This window comes from Crotalus tigris, unplaced genomic scaffold (assembly GCF_016545835.1).
Source record: "Crotalus tigris isolate CLP2741 ecotype Arizona unplaced genomic scaffold, ASM1654583v1 scf7180000023718.2468807, whole genome shotgun sequence".
Lineage (NCBI taxonomy): Eukaryota > Metazoa > Chordata > Lepidosauria > Squamata > Viperidae > Crotalus > Crotalus tigris.
The window spans coordinates 1,438,401-1,461,964 of record NW_024100137.1 but is presented as its reverse complement, the minus strand read 5'-3'; the positions used below and the strand labels follow the sequence as shown (position 1 = coordinate 1,461,964).

General features: G+C 38.2%; 1 protein-coding gene across 2 annotated transcripts in view; it reads right to left on the bottom strand.

The window, feature by feature from the left end:
- The window catches only part of TTLL7 (tubulin tyrosine ligase like 7), an 87,582-nt gene that overhangs the window by 14,422 nt on the left and 49,596 nt on the right, over window positions 1–23,564 (bottom strand). For both annotated transcript variants that reach the window (XM_039321015.1, XM_039321016.1), the window contains 4 exons: window positions 13,368–13,557; window positions 11,281–11,552; window positions 6,261–6,389; window positions 3,964–4,044 (listed from right to left, as the gene is read on the bottom strand). In XM_039321015.1, the coding sequence (XP_039176949.1) occupies window positions 3,964–4,044; window positions 6,261–6,389; window positions 11,281–11,552; window positions 13,368–13,557 (672 nt within the window). The remainder of the gene's footprint in view (window positions 1–3,963; window positions 4,045–6,260; window positions 6,390–11,280; window positions 11,553–13,367; window positions 13,558–23,564) is intronic.

Here is a 23,564-nt window from a genome sequence, read left to right as displayed (position 1 = left end):
TAGTTAAACTCTAAGTCAGTGTTTCCCAAACTTGACAATTTTAAGGCATGTGGACTTCAACTCCCAGAATTCCACAGCCAGCGTTGCTGGCTGTGGAATTCTGGGAGTTGAAGTCCACATGCCTTAAAATTGTCAAGTTTGGGAAACACTGCTCTAAGTTAATGCTCTCAAACGTAAGGCATCTACAATTCTCATTGTTTTCTGAATATCTTGCAGATGGTTTGAGGGTAAGTTCTTTCATCTGATTACACAGGAAGCCAGTAAATTATGTCAGTACAGGCATGGCTAATGTGATATCTTAAGTAGAAACTGATACTATTCTTGTTTAATATTCCACTAGACTTATTTCCAACTGTTTCTGGCTCATAGTGAGACATTACTCTTTATCAATTTTTCTTTTAAAAAAGTAGACTTACAATTCTTCCTATGGAAGCTTTAATTTGTCTTCTTTTCATGTATTTAAAGAAAATAGATAATTTTATTGCCCTCTAGATCCAGCAACGGCTAGCCTATTTAAAGTACTCTTTTTGGTGGATATGTACTGTTCTTTACCACTCAGTAATGCAATACCTGAAGGGCTGATTTCTATAACTAAATTACATAGGACAGGCCCATTAAAGGGCCATGTGGCCATTTAGATGTAGACCTCACTGCTGGGGATATATTCAGAGCCTTGGAAGAGAAATCAAAACTGGTCACACGAAACCAAGTTCTTCTACTTTAGGACAGTGATGACTTTATTTCAATTCCTTTCAGCACTGGGTAGATGCCATAGAGCCACGTCTTGCTGCAATTAACTTATCAATTCCAATTTTCTGTAAATGAATGCTAGAGATTCATAGACTTTATACTAGACCAACATGTTCCCCTCAACATCAAATGTGGGACGGTAAATATAAGAACAATGCAGAAACTATTTTGTGGCTTCAAGACTAATTGACTATGAATTAAAATAAAAGCTGGATTTAAAGAAAATTTACTTAAAGAAGCCTGGACTAGAAACTCTGCACAAAGCAATACAGACAGAAGGATGGACATACCAGGGTGAACAAATACCTGGAAACCACAGGTAATTTTATACATAGTGCAATAAAACTGAATTTAGACTTAGACTTACAAGAATAAAAAAACATTTTTCTATTTGCAGACATGTTTTGTATTGCATGTAGCAACTACTGTATGCTTTTGCAGACGTGTTCTATATTGTGTAAGAACAACTGCAAAACCTCAAATATTTCTTTCACAAACCTAATCTATTGATAGCATGTTTCCCCCCCCCCAAAACCCACCCTTCTTTGAATTTGGCCACAAATTGCCAAGTCAAGATAATGTAATCATTAACAATTATTATCGCAAATCTAATACAATGGAAGCAGGCTCAGAAACAAGCTTCTATACCAACCCTTACATATGATATAGCTACCAAAAACCCTTCTATCTTATCTGCCAACCTTTTGTATAGCAGAGCAAGTCTGGTCACAAACACAACTTTTCCATTAATTAATCCTTAAAATGGATTATGAGCCATTCTTCTTATGGAAGCTTTAATTTGTCTCCTATTTATGTATTCTAAACAAAATAGATAATTTTATTGCCCTCTGGATCCAGCAACGATTAGCCTATTTGAAATATTCTTTTTGCTGGATATGTTTGGTGGATATATACCCATGTTTCCCCAAAAATAAGACCAGGTCTTATATTAATTTTTGCTCCAAAAGATGCATTAGGTCTTATTTTCCAGTTAGGTCTTAGTTTTGGAGAAATACAGTACCAGCATTTTTGATTTGTCATAATTGTTCTATATTGTCCTTAACCGATACCAGGCAAAAATACATATTTTATACTGCCACTTTCTCTTTGTTTTGTCTTCCTTTTCTTAAGCACTTGCCCTTACTAACATAGAAAGTACTGGTTTTTCCAATCAGGTCTCAATGTATACTCACACACATTAAGGTACAATGCCAGTGTCAAAGCTAATCTTAAAAACAAGATTAGGTTTAAATACAGACACAAGCCTACAGAACCCTCTGCTTTTCAAAAGAAGTTAAGACATTAATAGTACTTCAGATAACATTCACCCTCCCAGTCATCAGCCATATTTTCCCAAAATGAACACATTTGTACACAGCGATCTAATATGCCCTCCTGAACCTAGCCAGTGTAGCTGAATACCACTTAAATCAGTAGAAGAAAACTGGTGAAATATGGTGATTTTTTTTTAATGGGGTCTCCTTTAACCACCTACAGGAAAATACAAGTTGGTATGGTTTTGAGCCTGGGAACAATTGACTAGTTTGAAGCACAATTGTGGGAACGACAAAATAAGGAGAAATGAAACAGCACAAATCTTCCTTATTTTTGGACCCCAAAATGCTGGGGACTGTAGGGAGGGTGAAATTTCATGCTTGTGCGGCAATCACTCAAGTAGGAGGCTGGAGAAGGAAAGTGGAAGGACATAATCTGCCAATGGAGAAGGATACAATCGTGTGTATAGAAGAACCGCTTTATATGTTTTACCAGTGAGACCAATCTATCAGGGCAACCTGGTCTACACCAAATATGGGACAGAGCATATTGCTACATCTGCCTAACATGCAAGTGGCCTGGGTTCAAATCTCAGAAGGGTATGGATAACTGACAAGAGCTAAGTAGCTTTAAAAAGCTATTACTAGCCTTCCTTTAATTTTTTGTTGGTAAATTTAAATTTAACACACAAATAATCTGTAACAGAAGCGATTGCCTGTAAAGACTCCTAGATTGGGGCTGAAAGGCGAAAGCGGAAGCAGTATGCTCTGCCCCATATTTGGGGTAGACCAGGTTGCCCTGATAAACCGGTCTTACCGGAAAACACTTAATCTCCCCCCTGGTACAGCCGACAAAGCAAGGAGTGCCCATGGCCTAGAGATTAATACATCTGTCTAACATGCAAGTGGCCCGGGTTCAAATCTCAGAAGGATATGGCTAGCTGATGAGAGCTAAGTAGCTCAAAATAGCTATACTAGTCTCCCTTTAATTCTCTTGTCAGTAAATTTAAATTTAACCACTTTACATCAATTCTTCCCCCCCCCCCTACCCTGGGGGATTTAGAGCAGCATGAGTAATTGGATCACAAACAAGTTCTAACTATGAAAGGAAGATGCTTCAAAACCTGAATATAGATCTCAAAAGAGAATTCCATAAAGAAAAGGAAGTTGCAGGCAAACTAGAGGAAACACCATGGAGGGGAAAATGTTACTTGAAAAAAGAATCAACTATACAGGACTGATTAATTGCATCAAAATATTATTTATGCCAATTGATCATAGTGCAATTGTGCACTAACACATTGTGGAAGTGCATCAAGTCCTTAAAGCTTTGTCCTGATATGCTGGCCTTTGAAAGTTATGAGAAACCTGATGGTACAGTTACTTTACCTAGAAACTGTATTGTGATATAAAAACTTTGAATTTAGATTAAATCACTTGTCAAGATGACATATTTCATTATTAAATTACTTATATTGGTTTGAACAGAATATGCCTTTCCTATTAAGGCTGCTCTTATTTTAATTTTCAATTTATTAGCACCACGAATAATGCACCACCATATTACAATTATTGCTAAACCCATGGATAAATGGAAAACAGAGACATTTCTCTGTACAGCATGTTCCACTATTTTACTACTTTGAAACTGTAATTATCTTGCTCTATTTAGGTGGCAATTCTGATCATTACATTACACTCTAATGTGCCATTTGCTCAGATGAAATGGAGCAACAGCACTCTACCTATGTATCTATCTATCTATCTATCTATCTATCTATCTATCTATCTATCTATCTATCTCCCTACTACAAATTCTTAAAAATATGGAGGACTCCTGAATTTAAAGGTACAGTATTAGCAGGACTTAATAAAGCAAATGACTAATATAGTTGTTCATGTGGCTAACCTAGAGTGAAAACAAGAAGTTGCTACTCACCTTTCGCTGTTTTACAGAGTCTAATTTTATTAACCAATATGATGCCACTTTTGATTTATGGTATTTCCAGTTATCCATTATCTGTATCAAAGACAAAAGAATTAGAAAGGAGAATGAGATAGTTTCTAATTAATTATGCACACTACTCATTCTTTCACTCATTCATTTCTTCTACTGTCACATGTCAAAGGCAATTGAATTTGCTTCTCGCCTAGCCTGCTCTAGTGAGAACAAACATTACCCACTATGCCAGAGTAAACATTGTACTCATAACTGCACAAATGTGAGGATTGCCTGCAAATTAACCATGAAGCAATAGTATCCATGAGGAGGTCAAATTGATTGGTCTCACAAAATCAGCATCATGCCCTATGATGGAAAGTCCACCCCTTTTGTACATTCATCATAAATGCATACATCTCAAAAAAGTAGTACTTGAAGCTGGAGCCACTTAATGTGATCAAGGTATCTTACCTGCCAAGTAAGTATACCTAATTTAAAAACATTACCTTCCTGGATCAGGTCAAGGGCTCACTTAGCTCTGTTCACACAGTGGCCAATCATGTGCTACCATGAACTATGAACAGTTTAATATCACCAAAAACCTAGCCATCTCATGGCTCATTTTTAAATGGACTGAAAGATGCCCTTCAAAAGATGCTCTTCAAAACATTTCTCTAAACTGAACATTTCTGTTTAGGAATTAGCAATTCAAAAAATTCCCATTGCTGCTGAATCTACTAATATTCAACTGGAAATATCTTAAGAGTTCCTAACTGCGCATTTTCTATTTGTTCTGTTTTACAGCTGTCATCTTTGTGTACAAGTATAGGAATGCTAGATTATGGAAACATAACATGATGTTAAAGCATTTCTTTGCAACATAAACATTCTTTTAAAATGCTGTGCCATAGGTAGTTCTACTGAGCACTTTTCCAATTGTGCCACTAGATGGCACAAATATGTTATGCTGAAAGACTAGCAACATTGATGATATTTACATCTGAAACTAAAAGAAGTTTCATATTCTCCTCCCTCCACCAAGGATCGAAACTTCCAGCAACTTAAATTATATTCAGATGCCTTTCTGCCCACAGCAAAGAAAAAAAAAGCAATAGTGCAACAATATTCTGGTAATAAACCAATCACGATTAGGATCTAATCATTCCAAAATCATTAATTGAAAAACAGTCTCATGTAGTAGCTACGGAACATACATAATGGATTCTGTGTCATCTTAAATAATAAGTTGATTATGGCATAAGCTTTTGAACTGCAAATCTTAGCATGTCTTAGCAAAGACATGCAATAATTGAGAAGATTGATCATTGTAATGTAATCCATATTTTCAGAAAACGTTTTAGTACCTGACTTTCTAGCTTATACTGTAGCTTCCCCAACATGTAAGGTGCTACTTTGAAAAATTTATATATAGCTCAGACAAACAAGCCAGATTACATACTATATATTGACAGTAATTTATTTGCCCCAGAAAAAAATAATCTTTTCCCAAATATTTCATGACTTTAGAAAAACTCAAGTCAGGTAGAAAAGCCATCCACATTCCATCTATACCAGGCATGCCCAATCTGCATGTAGCCATGAACAGCTAGTATTCCCACAAGATCATAAACTTTTAACATTATGTGATTTATACATCCTTGACTATATTATATATATTTATATGCAGCCGAAGACAATTCCTCTTCATTCAATGTAGTGCAAGCAAGCCAGACATTTGGACACCCGTGATCCTCACTGTTTACAAACTGGAATACTTGTGTTGGATTGATTTCAGAAGAACAAGCCTCCCAGAGAGATAAGGAAAACGATGCAAACTTGCTGAAAATTGGGTTCAAGGGGCTTTTTCTGTCCCTAAACTGCTTCCACTGCAGTTCTTCATTACAAGAACTACCATTTATCTTGATAAGTGAGTGCCAGAGAGTTTTTTTTTTATTTCCTACACTTCCCCCCTACACCCACACACACTTTTTAGTGTGTCAGGTTTTTAGACAATCTGCCTGCAGGCACAATGTACCTTGTTTACTGATTACATACAAATCATTTTGGCAGTTGAATGGGATAAAAATGCTGTTATCAAATCAATCAACACCTCCAATTTCTCTGAGGAAGTTTTCTGTGAGAATATTTTGTCTATCACTTTCCCATTCTGTTTATCACTCGGTTATCACCGCAAAATATGGTGTGTAGTACTACTGCTAAGCAGGTTTCAGCAACACCCACCTCACCTGCAACTAAAGTTTGCCTTGGTAACAATGTTCTTCTGTGCTACTTACATCTTCAATGATTAGATCTGCTTCTTCGTTTGTTTTCCCTGGGTATCGTATCTTCATGTCACTGAAAATGGTTAAAGTTTCCTTTGTCAGGAATTCTTCCTGTTCCCTTGTTCCCTGCTGCATTTCACCCTGCCAAGCCAGAACGAAGAGTATGAGATAGCTGAAAAAATCTGTTTCGGTGTCAGTAAGCTGCAAAATCGTTCAGGGCCTAAATTGTCAGTTCTTTCCATATAAAACTGAATTAACACCTTGCTCTTTAATATACCAAGTTTCCCCGAAAGTAAGGGCTTGCCCAAAAATAAGCCCTAGCTTAATTTTTGTGGGTGGACCTAATATAAGCCCTACCCCAAAAATAAGCACTGGTTTGGGGGCAAGGCACATACTTAAAAATCAAGCTAGGGTGGGGGTAGGGGTGTGGATCTGCCTCATGTGCCCCATAACCACTTACCTTGCAGCCAGGCTTCTCCTCACCAGCCCACTTCTTCTGCAGCGTCTTCTGCAGCCCGGCCTGCATTTCTCAATCACAGGCCTTTCCGGAAGGCCTATGCAGCCGAGGACCCAGCTATGGGTTGAATCCATAGCTCGGTACTCGGCTGCATAGGCCGTCTGCAAAATGCAGAGCAGCATACAGAGCAGCTGCAGAATGAAGATACCCCTTCGGCCCCAGAAGAAGTGGACCTGCTGGGCTGGGCTATCGGTGCCGCATTTGAGCATAAAAGACATCCCCCGATGCCTGGTGCCTCTTTTGGAGTCAAAACAAAAAAATAAGACCCGGTCTTATTTTCGGGGAAATACAGTATCTACATAAATACTTTCCTTGACAACAACACTATTCATACAATGGAAATAAATACAATAGCATACTTTAATTTATGATCTCTTGGAGGTATCGCAGGCATGGAAGCCAGTTTGACCTGACTACCCATACAGGCCGTCTATGTATTCTTATGGAGTTTATTTTATAAATGTGGATTAATTAATAAAGAAGGCAACAGCACTCTTGTACAGTGAAGAAGAAAATTAATAGGCCAAGAAGCCATATTTATCCTGTTTTTATGGTTCTTTCAAAATAATCTCCTGGGCTGGTATAGGTAGTCCTTGACTTACAACCATTCTTTTAGTGACTGTTTGAAGTTACAACACTTTTGATTGTTTTTTACACTTAGAACCGTTGCAGCATTCCAGCATTTGGTCATATGATCAAACATGATCAAAATTCAGATGTTTGGCAATTGGTACATATTTATGACGGTTGCAGTGTCTCAGGGTCATGTGATCACTTTTCGCAAACTTCTGACCAGAAAAGTCAATGGGGAAGCCGGAATCAATTACCATGTTACTCACTTAACAATTGAGATGATTCACTTAACAACTGTGGCAAAAAAGATTGTAAAATGGGACAAAATTCACTTAACCACTGTCTTACTTAGCAACAGAAAATTTGGACTCAATAGTGATCGTAAGTCGGGGATTACCTGTATAAAGTAGGATGCGACTACTTTTGTGACTATATGCTGCACACTTCATAAAAATTATTTTTGGTCTCCAAGGGGTCCTTGGATCAAGGGCAAGACTAAAACTTTGGGTACGAGTAGAGTGAGCAAAGAGTGCAAATAGTTTTAGAGGCTTAAGGCATTTCTTTTGCCCATAATCCTTATTTTCCTAAAGGAAAGGAGACCAGAATTGTTTAATTGTACCACTAAGGGTATTTTGTGATACTCATGAGCATAAAAGATTTTGCCCATGGACTATTCTCACATAGCTATTTCTATCCTTGCTGGCTTCCCTGAATTCAACAGAGGTTTTTGAAGTAAATGGATAGCTTCTTTTCCTCACAAATTCCTCCCTCTGTGCAAATTTTCTCTAATGTGTTTGGGAACGCTTCAGAGCATGATCGGAGAGGTAGAAAGAGGTTAAGAGAAGAAAACGAAAGCGCACTGTATCAGCATGATTCCTGCGTGGCATAAGGCTCTATGAATTATGGAATGAAGTGCTATTTAAACATATGGTGTACCTTTGTAATTATTAATACAGAAATAGGTTGAAAGTATTAATGAACGGTACATAATCATGGACTCCATTCACTTTGTAGGAATGGATAATGTAACTGATTTAAAGTGCTAAGGGTTAATAATGAATAAATGCAAATAATAATACACTGTAAATTTCTCATAGCTGAATTCAAATCATAGATGCTGTTCTAAATAAATACTTTTTCTATATTTTAAAAACACTTCCATTTATCTGGCTGGCTGAATACAAGACCCTATGCTTACTTGTAAAGAAGTAATATAATATGTACAACCTATTTCACCAAATCACCATTAGGAGTATTTGGAGCATTTGGGGGCAGGTGGCGAACTCACCAATTCTAGTCTGCACAAATTCAAACAACTAGCAGCAGATTTTGAATGTTCTATATATATCTTTACTGACGTCTAGTGGTCATCTACATTTTGCAATCCAAATCTGGTAATCTTAAATGGGGGGAAAGAAATGTTGAGGAGCTGAAGAATTTCCCAGAAAAAATAAATTTGGAGGAACAAATTAATTAATTTTTTAAAATCTCAATAAAGGCTCTTTCAGGATATTTTTTTCTCCTATAATGTTTAAAATGGAAAATCTCCCCATCACTTGCAGTAGCAAAGAAGTTTGTATGAAACTTCTCCCTAAAGGTTTTCCAGTCAATGATGCTCATAGAAGCCCTATCGCCCTCTTCACCTAAGAAAGAAGCTATTTAGCTCTTTGCCATGGACTGCCTCACCTGTACAGTAGAAATATGTGGATCATTATAAATTCAATTGATTCTTCAAGTTAGCGGGGCAATATTCCAGTCCATCATTTTAAATATTTTTAAGATCTATTTTTAAAAATACAATTTTACTTTGCAAGTTTTCTTGCAAATTGAATATTTATATGTAATTTCACATGTTTATAGCTTTTAATGTAATTCCCTGACAACTTTTCTGAAAATTGTCTTTAAATTTTTTATCCAACTCCAGCTACTTTAAAAAAAAAAATTGTTGTTGTCTGGTGGCGAACAACAATAAGAAAAAGCACAGTGACTAACATGGAAGGAATAATCCATAACTAACCTAACATACAATGTAAATACTAAAAAAAAATAACTTAGAAATAGGAAATGATAACTCTGTTTTCACACTGCAATGGTGAGAATGCATCTAGAATACTGTAACCAATACTGATTGCCACAATACAAGAAGGAGGCTGAGAAATTGAAAGTGCAAAAACGAATGCTGGCATTGCCTGGAAGTTAAATCTTATGATGAATAGTTAAAGGAACTAGGCAAATTGAGCCTAAAGAAGAAAAGACTACGGGAAGATAGAATACCAGTCTTCATATGCTCAAAGGTATGTCATAGAGAAGACAGTATGGATTTATTTTTTATAGCTCCCAAGGATAGGACAAAAAGCAATTGTTTTAGCTGATTGAAGCTTTATAGAGGGAGATCCAATAAATTCAATATAAGAAGGAATTTCCTAATTGTTAGAGCATTTAAGTAGCAGAGTAGCCTGGGTCCTACAGTGATGGCCATTCCTTCACTGAAGGGTTTCAAACATTTTTCTGGGGCAGGGGTAGGCAACTTTGGCTCTTTTATGAGTCGTGGACTTCAACTCCCAGGATTACTGAGTCATAGCTGACTCAGGAATTCTGGGAGTTGAAGTCCACGAGTCATAAAAGAGCCAAGGTTGCCACTCCTGGTCTGGAATATTCTGAGGATTCATGCCCTCAGAACTATAAGACCACCACGTTTCCTTCCAACATTATGAGTCTATGCATCTAATGTATTTTCTTTTTCAGGTGCATTTTTCACAAATAGTTTCTATGCCATTTTACAAGTGGGACTTTATTTAGTACTATCATCAGAGTTCTAGAGAAGTTTTTTTAGGTGGATTTCTCAAGTTTGTTTCCAAAAAATGAACATCCGATTTTTTAAAAAAATCTCTGTTTCTAGGAAATCATATTATTATAGTAACAGAACAACAGAGTTGGAAGTGATCTTGGAAGTCTTCTAGTCCAAGGAGACCAAGAGACCCTATACCAGTGATGGCGAATCTTTTAGAGACCGAGTGCCCAAAAAGCACTCCCACCCCTGTCCCCGCTCCACCTTGCCCACTGGACCACCCGTCACCTCCATGGCCCGCCACAGATCACCCAGGCAGCCCAGCAGCACCATGGTGGCCACGCCCTCCACCTATACCCTGCAGCATTATCTGAGCGTGATGGGGTGCAAGGGCAGAATCTTGCCCCCGCTGCCCGGCTACCATGTCCTTGGCTGTGCAGCATTGCACGGGCCGTGCCCTGGGGTGACTCTCCTCCGGGGGGCTGCTGGTGAGTAAGGGGCCATGGGAGGAAGTGGGGCTGGGGCGACGGTGCATGTGCCCACAGAGAGGGCTCTGAGTGCTGCCTCTGGCACTCGTACCATAGGTTCACCACCACTGCCGTATGCCATTCCAGACAAGTGGCTGTCCAATGTCTTCTTTAAAACCTCCAGTGATGGAGTATCACTGGTGGTTATTACCAAGAACAATCACCATGAACAGCAAGAACTCTTTTTAAAATATACACATGTATATATACATGTAAAAGAAAAACTAAAGAAAACTAAACCAAATAATCCTTACTCATCTGATAAAATAGGTACACCAATTCCCAACCCCCAGGAGTTTCTGCAAAAACCTCCCTCTAGGTTTTATTTTTTTTCCTAATGATTCCAAATGTATAGTTCTTATAAAACTTTTTCATGTTCCGATTTGAAGCCAAATTTTCATTTAGAACAAGGTGGTTGTGTAGAGTACAATGCCTAAGCCACTTTTATTTCCCTTGACCACAAGTGCAACTAGTTAAATTTCTCATTGTAACTTTTTTAAAAAATAATGGTTTGGATAGCAAAATGAATGGAAAATATTAAACTCATTGCTCTTCATCTTCCCCCCACCCACCCAAATACTTCATTAATATTTGCTATTACAAAATTGACATACTTTGCTAACTTACCCCAGACGAATGTACAGAACCTTGGTTGGCAGTGTGAGACACTTTGATAGCAGATGAACCTCTATTTAAAGAGTGTGATCTACTCGCAAGTGATGACCGAGAGAGAAGCATTGCTGGTTTGGCTGTGAAAGGGCGTTTGTCAGCTTGTATTTGCATAGCCAAAGCTGAAATGGATCTTGGGCAGCTTACAGAACGCCTGATAGGACTAGTCGAGGAGGTGGTAGACACATAAGATGGGACTTTTTTAAGAGGCTGCTTCCAGTGCATTCTGCCTGGAAATGAATACAAAAGACTCAACTCCTCTCCCAAATCACAATTGTAGACTAAAAAAAAAACCGTAACAATCTCCAAACTTGCATGCATCTGCTCAGGATATATTCTGAATTCTTGTTCTTCCTGTGTATGCCCATTTTGTGTGGATTTTTTTTTTTTTTACTTTTCAACCCAAAGTTGCAGGTGGCCTTTAAATATCTTCCCTGTATCTTATTTTCCAATACCCTGGACTTTACCATGCACATATGCAAAACTGATGAGGAAAGAATCAAACAAGTAAGATTAAGAGAATTTACTTTTCTCTATACTCACCTGATTCATTCCCATCTCTTTAGCCTAGCACAGGGGGAGGCAACCTTGGCTCTTTGATGACTTGTGGACTTCAATTCCCAGAATTCTTGAATCAGCATAATTAGTTCTGGAATTCTGGGTATTGAGTCCACAAGTCATCAAAGAGTCAAGGTTGCCTACCCCTGGCCTAGCAGAAGTATAAATGGTTCATTTCTCCCATCCCATCAAGTCTTATGGAAACATAAAATATATCAGATAAATACTGATTGTCACTCCTGTTAACTTTTGCCCATCCCATGATTCTTAAGAAAAAATAATAATCTATACCAGATTATATTGAGCAATATTACTACGGGCCATGTTCTTGCAGTATGTCTCTTCCCCACGGATGCTGCATTATAAATCTACACTCCATCACCATTTGTTCCCACAATTATGGGGACATTACTTGTGTTCCAATAAAGAAAATTTGACTCCTAATATATTCCAACAGGACCTAAGACATATAGTATGAAAATAATTCATAAAGTTCAGCTGCTCCAAATGTATCTGGAAGAGTTTGAATTAATGTCTTATTTTCTTTGACGGGATTTTGATTTTGATCCTTTTTTTCAGAACAGAGATGGGCAATCAGACCTCAAAGGCATATGCCTACCCTTAATTGCTTCCCTATTTCTGTCACTCTACTTCTGACCATTGCTACTAAACTTCATTAGTATTGATTCCTAAATTTAATTTTAACACTGTTGTATAAAACATTAAATAGGCTTAAATATACTATAAACACATACACACACACAAAAATTAAATTCAGTAAAGAGAGTTCCTTTGAATCACCACCGTGCACATAGAGTACCCACACGCAGGTGCCAACACTTTTGATAGCTATCAAAAAAGACCTAATAACAAAATCACAATCTCTTTCAAAATCTTCCCTTAGTTAATTGTGAGTGATAATGGTGTAATTCAAAATATCTTGAATTATAATCAATGGAGCTTTTCTATTATGCCATGTAGACTACAGACTTCAGTGCCCTTAGAGCTTCATTTAGATTCTCACTTCCTGCGTTTTTCTCATTATCAAATATTATTACTCCACCAAATTTGTTAGTCCAATTGCCTGATTTATTTGTTCAGTTCAGACTAAGGATGCTGAACTAATTCACAGCAATCCCAGCCAATATAGCCAATTGTGTTGGATTGTAGTTATGGTCTCCTTGCTGTTAAATTATGAGGACTGTGGGAGAAAAACAATCAACAGGCATATGGGGGAGGAGTGGGGTTTTTTAAAAAAAAATTAAATGTGCTTTAATTCTTATAATACCACTTTTTTTCTGCCTCCCCATAACAAGAAAACATATATCATTTCTGAAGTATTTCAAGATATCACATACGTTTGCACGTTTAGAAAACATTCTTAATCGAGGAGTCTTACAAACTTAAATGACCAGGGAATCTGCTTTTTAAAAAAAAAAATAAGTATTTTAATGTAAAAATTAATCAATTCCTCTCCTATAACTTACTGGATCGCTCTATTAATTTTCTATCTTCAAGATCAAATGAGACATTTTTCTCTTTCTTTCCATTTTCATCTTCTTTCTCAGCTTCCTCTTCCCATTCAGATATGTCACTGCTGCTTTCATGGCTACTGCCACTGCTGTCGTTCTTGTTCTTTTTCATGAATTGTGCACTTTCTGGCATCGAATACAGAGGCTACAAGAGAAAAGAGGAAGAGCCTAACAAGCTTCTGTTCAGCCTTCATTTTTATCAACTCAACCTGATTTAGAATCTGCAAGGAATTTTAATGAAAAATATAAGGGCTTAGATCTGTTCCGCTGACTGCAATAAGGTTTGCATACTAGAGTCAAATATTTGTGTGTGTGTGTGTGTGTGTGTATTATTATGTGTCAATCTGAGCTTAGTTTTTATAACATTCCAAGACAATACATTGGTAGGTAAAAGACAGTTACAACCTTTTGCATCCATAGTTTGGAACCTCAAAAGGCATATTGAGCAAACTACAATTAGAAGTGAATTCTGAGACTTGAAATTCAAAGTATCTGAAGGAACACTTTGGAGAAGCCTGATCATAAAGCAGCACCATTAAACCTATTTTAGACACCCTGAAATTCCCAAGATCTGTGTGCAAGATGACCAGACGCAAAACAGAAAAAGGATCCTAGGGCCTTTAAGAATCCAGGAGAACGGATTTCAGGAAACAAAAGCTATGGTCTCTGAAATTCCCTCTGGTATACAACTCTTAAGGAAGTGCTTGAAATTTCTCTGAAGAAAAACAGCACTGCTCAATACGCTTATTTTAAAAACCTACCCATCTTGAGCATTTTGGAGACAACTAATTAAAGTAGCACACATGTATGTGTGCTCCTCCCATACATAAAAGGCACCACAGACAGAATCAGTAAGATCCTCCATAAACACAACATCAAAACAGCATTCTGCACAAACAGAAAAATATCCACCATCCTAAGAAACCCCAAAGATAAAATTGAGTTAGAAAATCAAGGACTATATGAAATCCCATGCACTGCTTGTCCCAACACATACATCGGACAAACCAACAGAAGAATAAGTACACACATTGAAGAACATAAGAACTCTTATGGACCATCTTCCCTGGTCCAACACCTTAAAGCCACAGGACATGAAATTGACTTTAAAAATATCAGATCTATCACCAAAACTGAACATTTTAACAACAGAATAATCAGAGAAGCCATCGAGATAGAATGAACAAACGAGATGATATCTCCCGCCTACCAGCCATTTGGAAACCCGCCCTTATTGACAAACGACTCCCTAACACAAAAAATGACACTAGACCCAACTCACAAAAACCACACAGGATGTCACCACCACACATCCACGCAAAAAACAAACCCAAAGCCACACCGATGATGAGGCACGACCACAAACCAGAAGCCAGACCACAGCTGCATCATTAGCCACTTTAAACCCCTCCAATCCAAACATGAAGCAAACTGACACCCACCATGAAGATGAGGCACGACCACAAACGCGAAGCCAAAAAATAGCAAGGCAGCCCACCATCTTAAACCCCCTGCAACTCAGACTAACCTGAGCACAACAAAGCCCCCACCCAAACAGAACACTCCCCCAGCCAATCAGAGCACAGCCAACCCCCCCCAGCCAATCAGAGCACAGCCAAACCCCCCCCAGCCAATCAGAGCACAGCCAAGCCCCTAACCAATCAGAACACACCTCCACCCAATCAGAACACAGCCAAGTTCTCACCCAATCAGTTCATACCCCCACTGGCAGTTAAAAGGAAGAAACAGCTAAGACCACACATTGCTCCTCGAAGCACGAAGCTGAAAACACCAGCCTGAAGATGACGAATGGGACTTCGTCGAAACGTCGCCAAGACACTTCCAATTTTACGTGGGAGAAAACCTGAATAACCAAAGACATACATACATACATACATACATACATACATACATACATACATATGATTTCTCAAACACAGGGAAGCCTACCATATTGGAGTTTTTCAACAGATACTCAGTGAAAAAGCTAATATTTTAATTTAAAACTATACAGGGTTTCTGAAAGTTGAGAACTTCTCCACTTTCAAAGTGAATCTTCTGATAGACTTCCTATCAGAGATCACCCACAACGTATTTGTCACCACAAAATTCCCTCCTACTTTCCAATACATTCCTAGTACATCAGTAACACAAGGAGATATCAGATCACACTGGAATCTCATGATTCATTGCTATGTTAGATGGCAACAATGCTAATAGAAAATAAATGCCATCATAAAATAATTTCCATGCCACGGGCCATTCACTAAAGAAAATAGCTATAAATTAGTGTCAGAAGAGAAGGGTCATTAAAATATACCAGACTATTTTATACCTAGACAAAGCTATCAGTACTGTCTACTTTGACTAACGCAGCGAAGGAATATGAAGAAAATTGCTATTATAATCTGGGGATTTACTTAATAATTGGAAAGACCACAAATTCAACATACAAAGAACATATTCTCTCATGAAACAAAAAAGAAATTTACTTCATTGGATTCCCTATCAATGCCAATTTGCACATTTATTTGTGGAATTAGCACAGTCAAATGTTAAAATCACAGACATAGATTTTCATATTAGATCAAGCTTTCCCATCTTTGCTTATATCAAAAAAACTAATTATATATTTAAGCAACGAGCAATTTTACCTGGAAATGAAGCAATTATATGACTCCTCCCAATATAAGAAATTAATTGGAGTGGGGGGGAAGCTATCTAAAATTTGGGATTTTAAACATATATACGTACAATAAAACCCTAATACGGAATGCCACAACTGTTTGCCTTTGATTTGGCAGCTACTTCAATCCCAATTGATTGTTCCAACTTTTTCTACCATATTTATCAACAGAGATAAGCATGTATGACTAGACTCAGTGCTTACAATGACTGCTTGCCCCATCAAGTGTAGCTGTGATGTATTCTTTTTAAAATGCACTGAAGCACTTGGAGAGTTAAGCTAATATGAACACTAACAACAACAGAAAAAATAGAATGAGAAGTTTTGCTGATAATAATTTATTAAATTAATATGCTGCCCAACTCCTAGCAACTCTGGGTGGCTTACAAATTGTGAGACATTTAAAAACAAAGAAACAAAATGCAATCAATACAAAACAACGAATAGTCACAATCAAGGACCCCATATGTGCAAGTAGACTCCTTTTTTAAAACTTTGGCAAATAATGGCAAAAGAAAAGAGAGTTCACTACAACTATTTCTAATGGAAATTATATATTTCCCAAACCTGCCATAAAGCTTTATTTTATTTTATTTTTACTCCTGATTCATGTTTATTAGTGTAAGGAATCATACAAGCCACTACAATACAGATTTGGATCTAGTTAGAAAACAAACAAAAAACAATATTCCATAGTTGGGTATCAATCCCTATGCAACAGAAACAGAAATTGCTCAGTAAATCTGACTGTAATCCCATCTGCATATGGGATATTTCATTTATTTTAGGAATGGGGAAAGGGGAAAGGGAAAAAGAAAAACATGGACAACGGTCAGAAAAACACCCAGAGCAATAGATAAAGTCACTTAGTGGAAGGTACCATTTGTTGCAATCTGCCTGCAATAGCCTCCTCAGCTGAGACTGTTAATCTTTTTAACCAGCTGAGGGTTAGGAATGATCAGAACAGAGGCAATAAAAAGCTAAATGAAAAGTAGGTCACTTGACATAAAGTACCATCTTCCAACACTGTGCCACACATACAGAAGAGGATTAGGATATATACCCTGCAATCCTTTGTATTCCAGAGTTGCCGTTAAACTGACATCTCAAAGAGCTACAACACAACTCATAGTTAAAGGTATTTAAATGTCCCATTTTTTCCAGTGGAACTAAACGCACTGAGAGGATTGCTGTGAATCAACAGTTACTGTCCTCTAATGGGTTAAGCAAGCAGTGACTGTGAATTTCTATGTATCCCATAGGAAGGGCAAGTGGGGAGACACATGTAGATAATCAGATGTCCTCCAGAGATTTTGGACTGCAGCCCTCATTATCCCTTGCCCTTAGTGAAACTGGTGGAGCAATGAGATTTAGGATACTGGGTCGCCTCTTTTGCTAGTTTCCATCTCCCATACAAGGGCCTTCAAACTCATCTTCCTCTCCACCATAGTTATACTCTGTCCAAACTCCACCCAAATTAAAATTGGAGATATTTGAAGGATCTGATACTAGATTCATTTTTTTTCTGATGAACCAGATTCATTTCTTTCTGATGAGATCGAATGTATATTTCCTGATAGGTATTAAAGAACACTGAATCTAGTATTTTATTAAGTCATGGGTTTATTAAGTCATAGTATTTTATTAAGTCATCGGTCATGGTCACTTGGATTTAGATCAGTGGTTCTCAACCTTTCTAATGCCGTGACCCCATAATATAGTTCCCCATGTTGTGGTGACCCCCAAGTGGGTGTGGCCACCAATAAGAGGGAGTAGGACAGCTAGGGAAAAGGGAAAAAAATGGCGGACAGCGTGGTTTGGCGACCCCCGTGAAATGGTCATTCGACCCCAAATGGGGTCTCGACCCACAGGTTGAGAACCACTGATTTAGATGATATATTTGGTTTAAACCTATGTACAAACTCAGGCTGTAAGACAACACAGAAAAATACTAATTGGATATTTTTGGGGGGAGTGTGGTCACTGTTGTTACACAAACAAAATTCCACATGGCAGTTATGGAAATAGAAAATTTAGCAACTGTTTTCATAAAGTATGGTTTGTTATTATGAGACTGGAACTGTGTGGTTAATGGCAGTTTTTCCTAGCTCTGGTCTACAACTCTCATCATTCCATGGATGAGATGACTAAATTTAGGTCATAATATTGTGATAGATGGGAGGAGCGGGGGATGTGGTTCAATACACAAAAGATCCAACTTTTTAGTATCAAATTTGAAGTGTTACAGTCCTCTCTTTCACCCAACACAGAAGCATCCAAGTCAGAATTATACAAAACTGCCTTAAGAAATCTTCCAGACAGAGGATGAAAGAGTAATATGCATATGATGCATGCATGTGCCATTCTGTGAATATGCAATAACTACAAGAAGCATTATATTAGCAAGCATAATAGTATTAAACCAATGTGAATGACTACGAAGAATTTTCAGTTAGAAAGTACAGTATGCCCTCTAGTCTAGAGGACACAAACTACCAGTTTGGATGGATGGATGGATGGAAGGAAGGAAGGAAGGAAGGAAGGAAGGAAGGAAGGAAGGAAGGAAGGAAGGAAGGAAGGAAGGAAGGAAGGAAGATCTTATTTGCAGTCTGCAGTTTTGGAATGCTTTTATTACATTAAAAAAAATAGTATTTTATTGATATTATCCAAGTATAATGCAACCTCAGACAACAGTTCTGGCATAAGCCTTCTTGCCTGCCTCTGCCTACAACTATGTTGCATTTTCACATTTTACAGTCCCCCACTTCAGTTTCACTGTATTACAATGCAATCTGGAATTCTAAGCTTTGTTCAAGGATGGAATATTCTATCTTCTTATGAGCTGTGATAAATTCTGGTCTGTTATGCAAAACTAGTCCTTAATCTGAAAGTCCTCCTAGAATCAAACTCCAGTTGGAAAAGCAATGGTGGCTGTGTCTAGGACAGCGTTGTGTACTTGTCGTGGCGTTTTCTTCATAACTTTTTTCTGTTGTCTGAGGACTGCTCCTGGCATCTTTGTAGATTATTTCCCTTTCAAACAATGTATTTCGCTGCTATCTACAATAACTGGTATCAGGCTTCGAACAGATGGGATTATGCATCCACCTAATTTGTTTGACCAAAGCGCCTCTGCTCCATTTGCATCTTCTAGTTTCAAGTTCTGGAGAATCCTTTGCTGTTGGGTTTAAGAGGTCCTTCTTTGCCGATTTCTGATCTTTCTTTCTCGTTGGGAGGAAAGAAATATGCCTCCAAACAATATGGCACAGGGACATACAAAGTCCCATTCCTCTTTCTGGCTGTTCCACTGAATAAGTAGCTTGAGAAGAGGATTTTCAGCTTGGCTTTTGGCACACAACATGTGCAATTGTGATACTTCACCATGTGTGAGCACCTTTGATGAGTGAATTATTATAATGGAGATCATGCCTCCAGTTATCTTTCTAAGCCATTAGTGGCCTCTAACTATTATCACCTTTACTCAACTCATAGGTGTAATGAAACCCACAGAGAATTTAAGAAGGCTTTTACTGAGAGGTTTCTTTGGCCTGCAGCATCAACGTTCAGTTTGGTTTCCTTGAACCTTCACTTAGGGACAATCCCTTTTGAGGTGTCCTGAATTTAAAAGACTTGAAAGCTAGCCTATCAGGAAACTTACCTCCTGGCTGTAAGTTGTGTGGTGCCAGATATTATAAAGTCATTTTTGATATGATGTAGCTGGAACTGAACATGCTATAGACCCTGGGTTAATCTAATTAGCCAGGATTCTTCTCATTTTAGCAACATTTTGAGATAATCACATTGAATGACATTTTTGAGTACTTGAGTAATCCAACTTCTGGACCATCTTTCCCACTGCCTCTAGGGCAGTGTTTCTCAACCTTGACAATTTTAAGGCATGTGGACTTCAACTCCCAGAATTCCACAGCCAGCAATGGGAGTTGAAGTCCACATGCCTTAAAATTGTCAAGGTTGAGAAACACTGCTCTAGGGCCTTGAGTCCCATTAGGAGACAAGATCACTGAGGTGGTCAGAACTTGGGCCATGAACTATACAAATTGTGCTAATTCTGTGACATCGAATTACGTTGGCTTCCACATGATCTTGCCAATTATTGTATATTCTTTTCAAGTTGTGGTGAAAAATTGAGTAAGATCCAGACGCCTTTGGCAAGTATGTCCTAGCTAAGAATTTGCTGCAATCTTGAATATTGTATAGGTGTCCATATCATTCCAAGTCACTGAAAACAGAGAACTAGTTTTCTAAAAAATTGAATATATCAAATTTCCCTACCTTTGTAGGTAAGACAAATATTTTTAAAATTGTTCAGAAAGCAGTCTGGATTTTCCCTTCCTTTTTCTGAAAATGTCAACTTTCCTACAAAAATATTAGACTTAGACGATTCTGCTCCTCACCTCTTCTTTTCTACTTCATAGGGACATTCCTTTTCTTCTTCCAATGTTTCTTTTTTTTCAACTCCATTTTTTTCATTCTTCTTCTCTACTTCCATTTTGTTATGATTCTCCTCCTTCTTTAATTTGATTCTATTATCTCTAACTGTACCTGGGTTTGGAATTTTAATTTCCCAAAGTCTATTGAGTTTATAGATCCTATAAGAGTCTTCCAGCACCACAGTCTTGGAAACTCACTTGCTGTCCCTTAAAATAGGGGTCCCCAATCCCCACTCCGTGGACCAGCACCGGGCTGCAGCATGCCAAAAACCATCCGTGCAAATAAGCAAAGCCCCATCTGGGGGATACAGGTAGCACATGAAACCACGCCCCCTATGGTCCACAGGAAAAACCTCTCTCTGTGGAACTGGTCCGTGATGCCCAAAAGGTTGGGGACCACTGCCTTAAAATAAAATGTTGACTGCTGCCTAGATAAGCAAATATGTTTTCCCAATAGCACAGAGTAGTGTTTTTCAACTTTGGCAATTTTAAGGTGTGTGGACATACACAAGTGGAAGCCCAGACATCAAGTTGTCAAGGTTGGCAAACACTGGCAAAGAGAGTAGTTCTGCCCCCTAATGGTGATGTTAGAGTAGTTAATGCTAACCTATTGTGTCAACTCTGGAAACTAAAATGCAAATAATCTGTCAGTCCTTTTAATATTTCTACTATAAAGAATTTAAACAGAAAAAGGGAGGAGGTAATAATTTACCTGCCTTTCTATTCCAGTCAGGCAGAAACATTCTTTAAAGAAAGGAAAAAAAAACCATATATTATTAGTTTTGGTATTACTCAAGGCTGTCCTCCACTGTTCTTCATCCTATCTCTGCACCATATAGCAACATGGCAGAACCCACTGACTGGAAAGTCTAGGTTTCAAACCTCCTTCTCAAGAAGTCCACTGGATCTACACAATCAGGCTTCACTTGCTACCCTGGTGTAGGTGCTTGCCCGATATTGCTATAACCACACACCTTCCAGGGAACACCTCACCTGGTCTTCTTTCTGATCTGATTTGTGTTAAAGGAACAGCTTACAAAACTTGGGATGACCTTCTGGAAGTGATTTTTACACCCTTCACTTTCACCTCTTTTGCAGATTCTTGATTAAAAGTATCCTCTCCTATTTCTACAGAAACAACCTGATTCTTATAGCAAAGTCCTCTATTTCTTTCCCCTGGATCTCCCCCAGTGTAATTCCAGCTACATCAGAACTATTGGGAAGATGGTACACTGCTGCTTTATTTCCCAGATCAGGCACAATTTCTTTTTCTTTTTTTCATGTTTTGTTCTTGGATTTCTCTCTTTTTCTTTTAAAGGAAAAAGACTTTCTCTTTGTCGGAGGCCTTTTGCCCTTGTGATTAAAAAAAACAACAACATCCCTCCCTTTGAATGTTGACTTAAGTGCAGATGCTGTCCAACATTCAGAATGTTAGGAAGACTAGCTATTCCAAAGTGAAATTTGTAGAACAAAGCTTTGTGCCTCAAACTTGGTAGCCTGGAAATGCACAAACAGCAATAACCTTTTAACTTTTTATAATAATAAAAAATATTTTTATAATAAAGCAGGATAATGTTTGTAGGAATAATAGCCCCTTTGTGGGCACTCATATAAACAAATACATTGGGGAGGGCAGGTTTGAGTGGAAATGTTTCTTCAAATGTTGTTTTTTTAAAGCACCTGTACCTTTTTCAGTGTTATCAGAATTAGATAAAAGATGCCATCACACTGCCCCTTCTACAAGGAGAAGCCTGCCAAATTTCAGACAGAAGGTGTTTTAGTAGAAGAGAATATATACTGAATAGCTTAGGTCAGTGATGCGAACCTTTTAGAGACCAAGTACCCAAACTGCAATCCAAAACCCACTTATGTATCATCGGTGCTGGGTGGACGTGGCCAATTGGATGGGCGTGGGCAATTTGGTGGGCGTGGTCAATTGGGTGGGCATGGTTGCGGTGGTAACGGCAGACTGGGTGGGACTAAAAAGTTCAATCAATCAATTCCAACTTTGCAAGATCTTTTTTTTTCCCCACGGGAAGTTGAGATTGATTGATTGATTGATTGATTGATTGATTGATTGATTGAATGAACCTTTTTTTTTTTGCACATGGCGGTGGCAGCCTAAAGCGAAAAGGTTTTATAAAACCAGCTGAAGGCCTAGGACTGGGGCAATGGCACGCATGTCCACAGAGAGGGCTCTGCATGCCACCAGTAGCACGCGTGCCATAGGTTCACCACCACAGGCTTAGGTTGACCAGTGGAATCCTTGGTGCTCTCAGAGCTTGGTTGTTTGTTTACAGACTTTGCATTACTCAACTGGCTAACATCATCAGTACACTGAGGTATCCAGTTGGATAATGAAACATCTGCTAGCAACCAACCAACCAACCTTAGAAGGAGTTTTACCATGGATCTGAGATCCCTCTTTACAAATTTGGGAAGAACCAGAAACTTGTTTGGTGGTCTAATTCTGTGATAGCCAACAATACAGAGGCACCCTTTCCTAAGGACCCTGACAAATTGTAAAGAGTGGTTTATAGCCTTTTACATTAAGTGCCATCAACGTTGATTATCAAGATGGGAAGACAGAAAATTAACCGCAAATATACACTTCACTAACACCACAGGAAAGCACTTTAAAGCGTGAAGCATGATTGAAAAACCACTATAAAGAGTGGGGAACAGCATGTAGCAAACTAGTATGACCGAAGGGCTGCTGATTAAACTGTTGAATTGAAAGGCAGACTTGTCAGTCATGGCTGTCAATCACTCAACTGGTTCCCTTCTCATTCTGTCTGCTTCACTCTAGGTTCTAGCAACATGAAAGCACAATAACCTCTTTGGCAAAATGAAATGCCATTTTGTAATCTTCCAGAATGTTAAATTGCTCATGAAATATTATGACAGCGGCAACCAGTTTCTGGTTGTTTCAGATGAAATTAAATTTGGGAATGTGGCATATGGAACTGATCCAAACCAGCCTAATTCAGCTCAGAATTTAGATGAACCAAATGCACT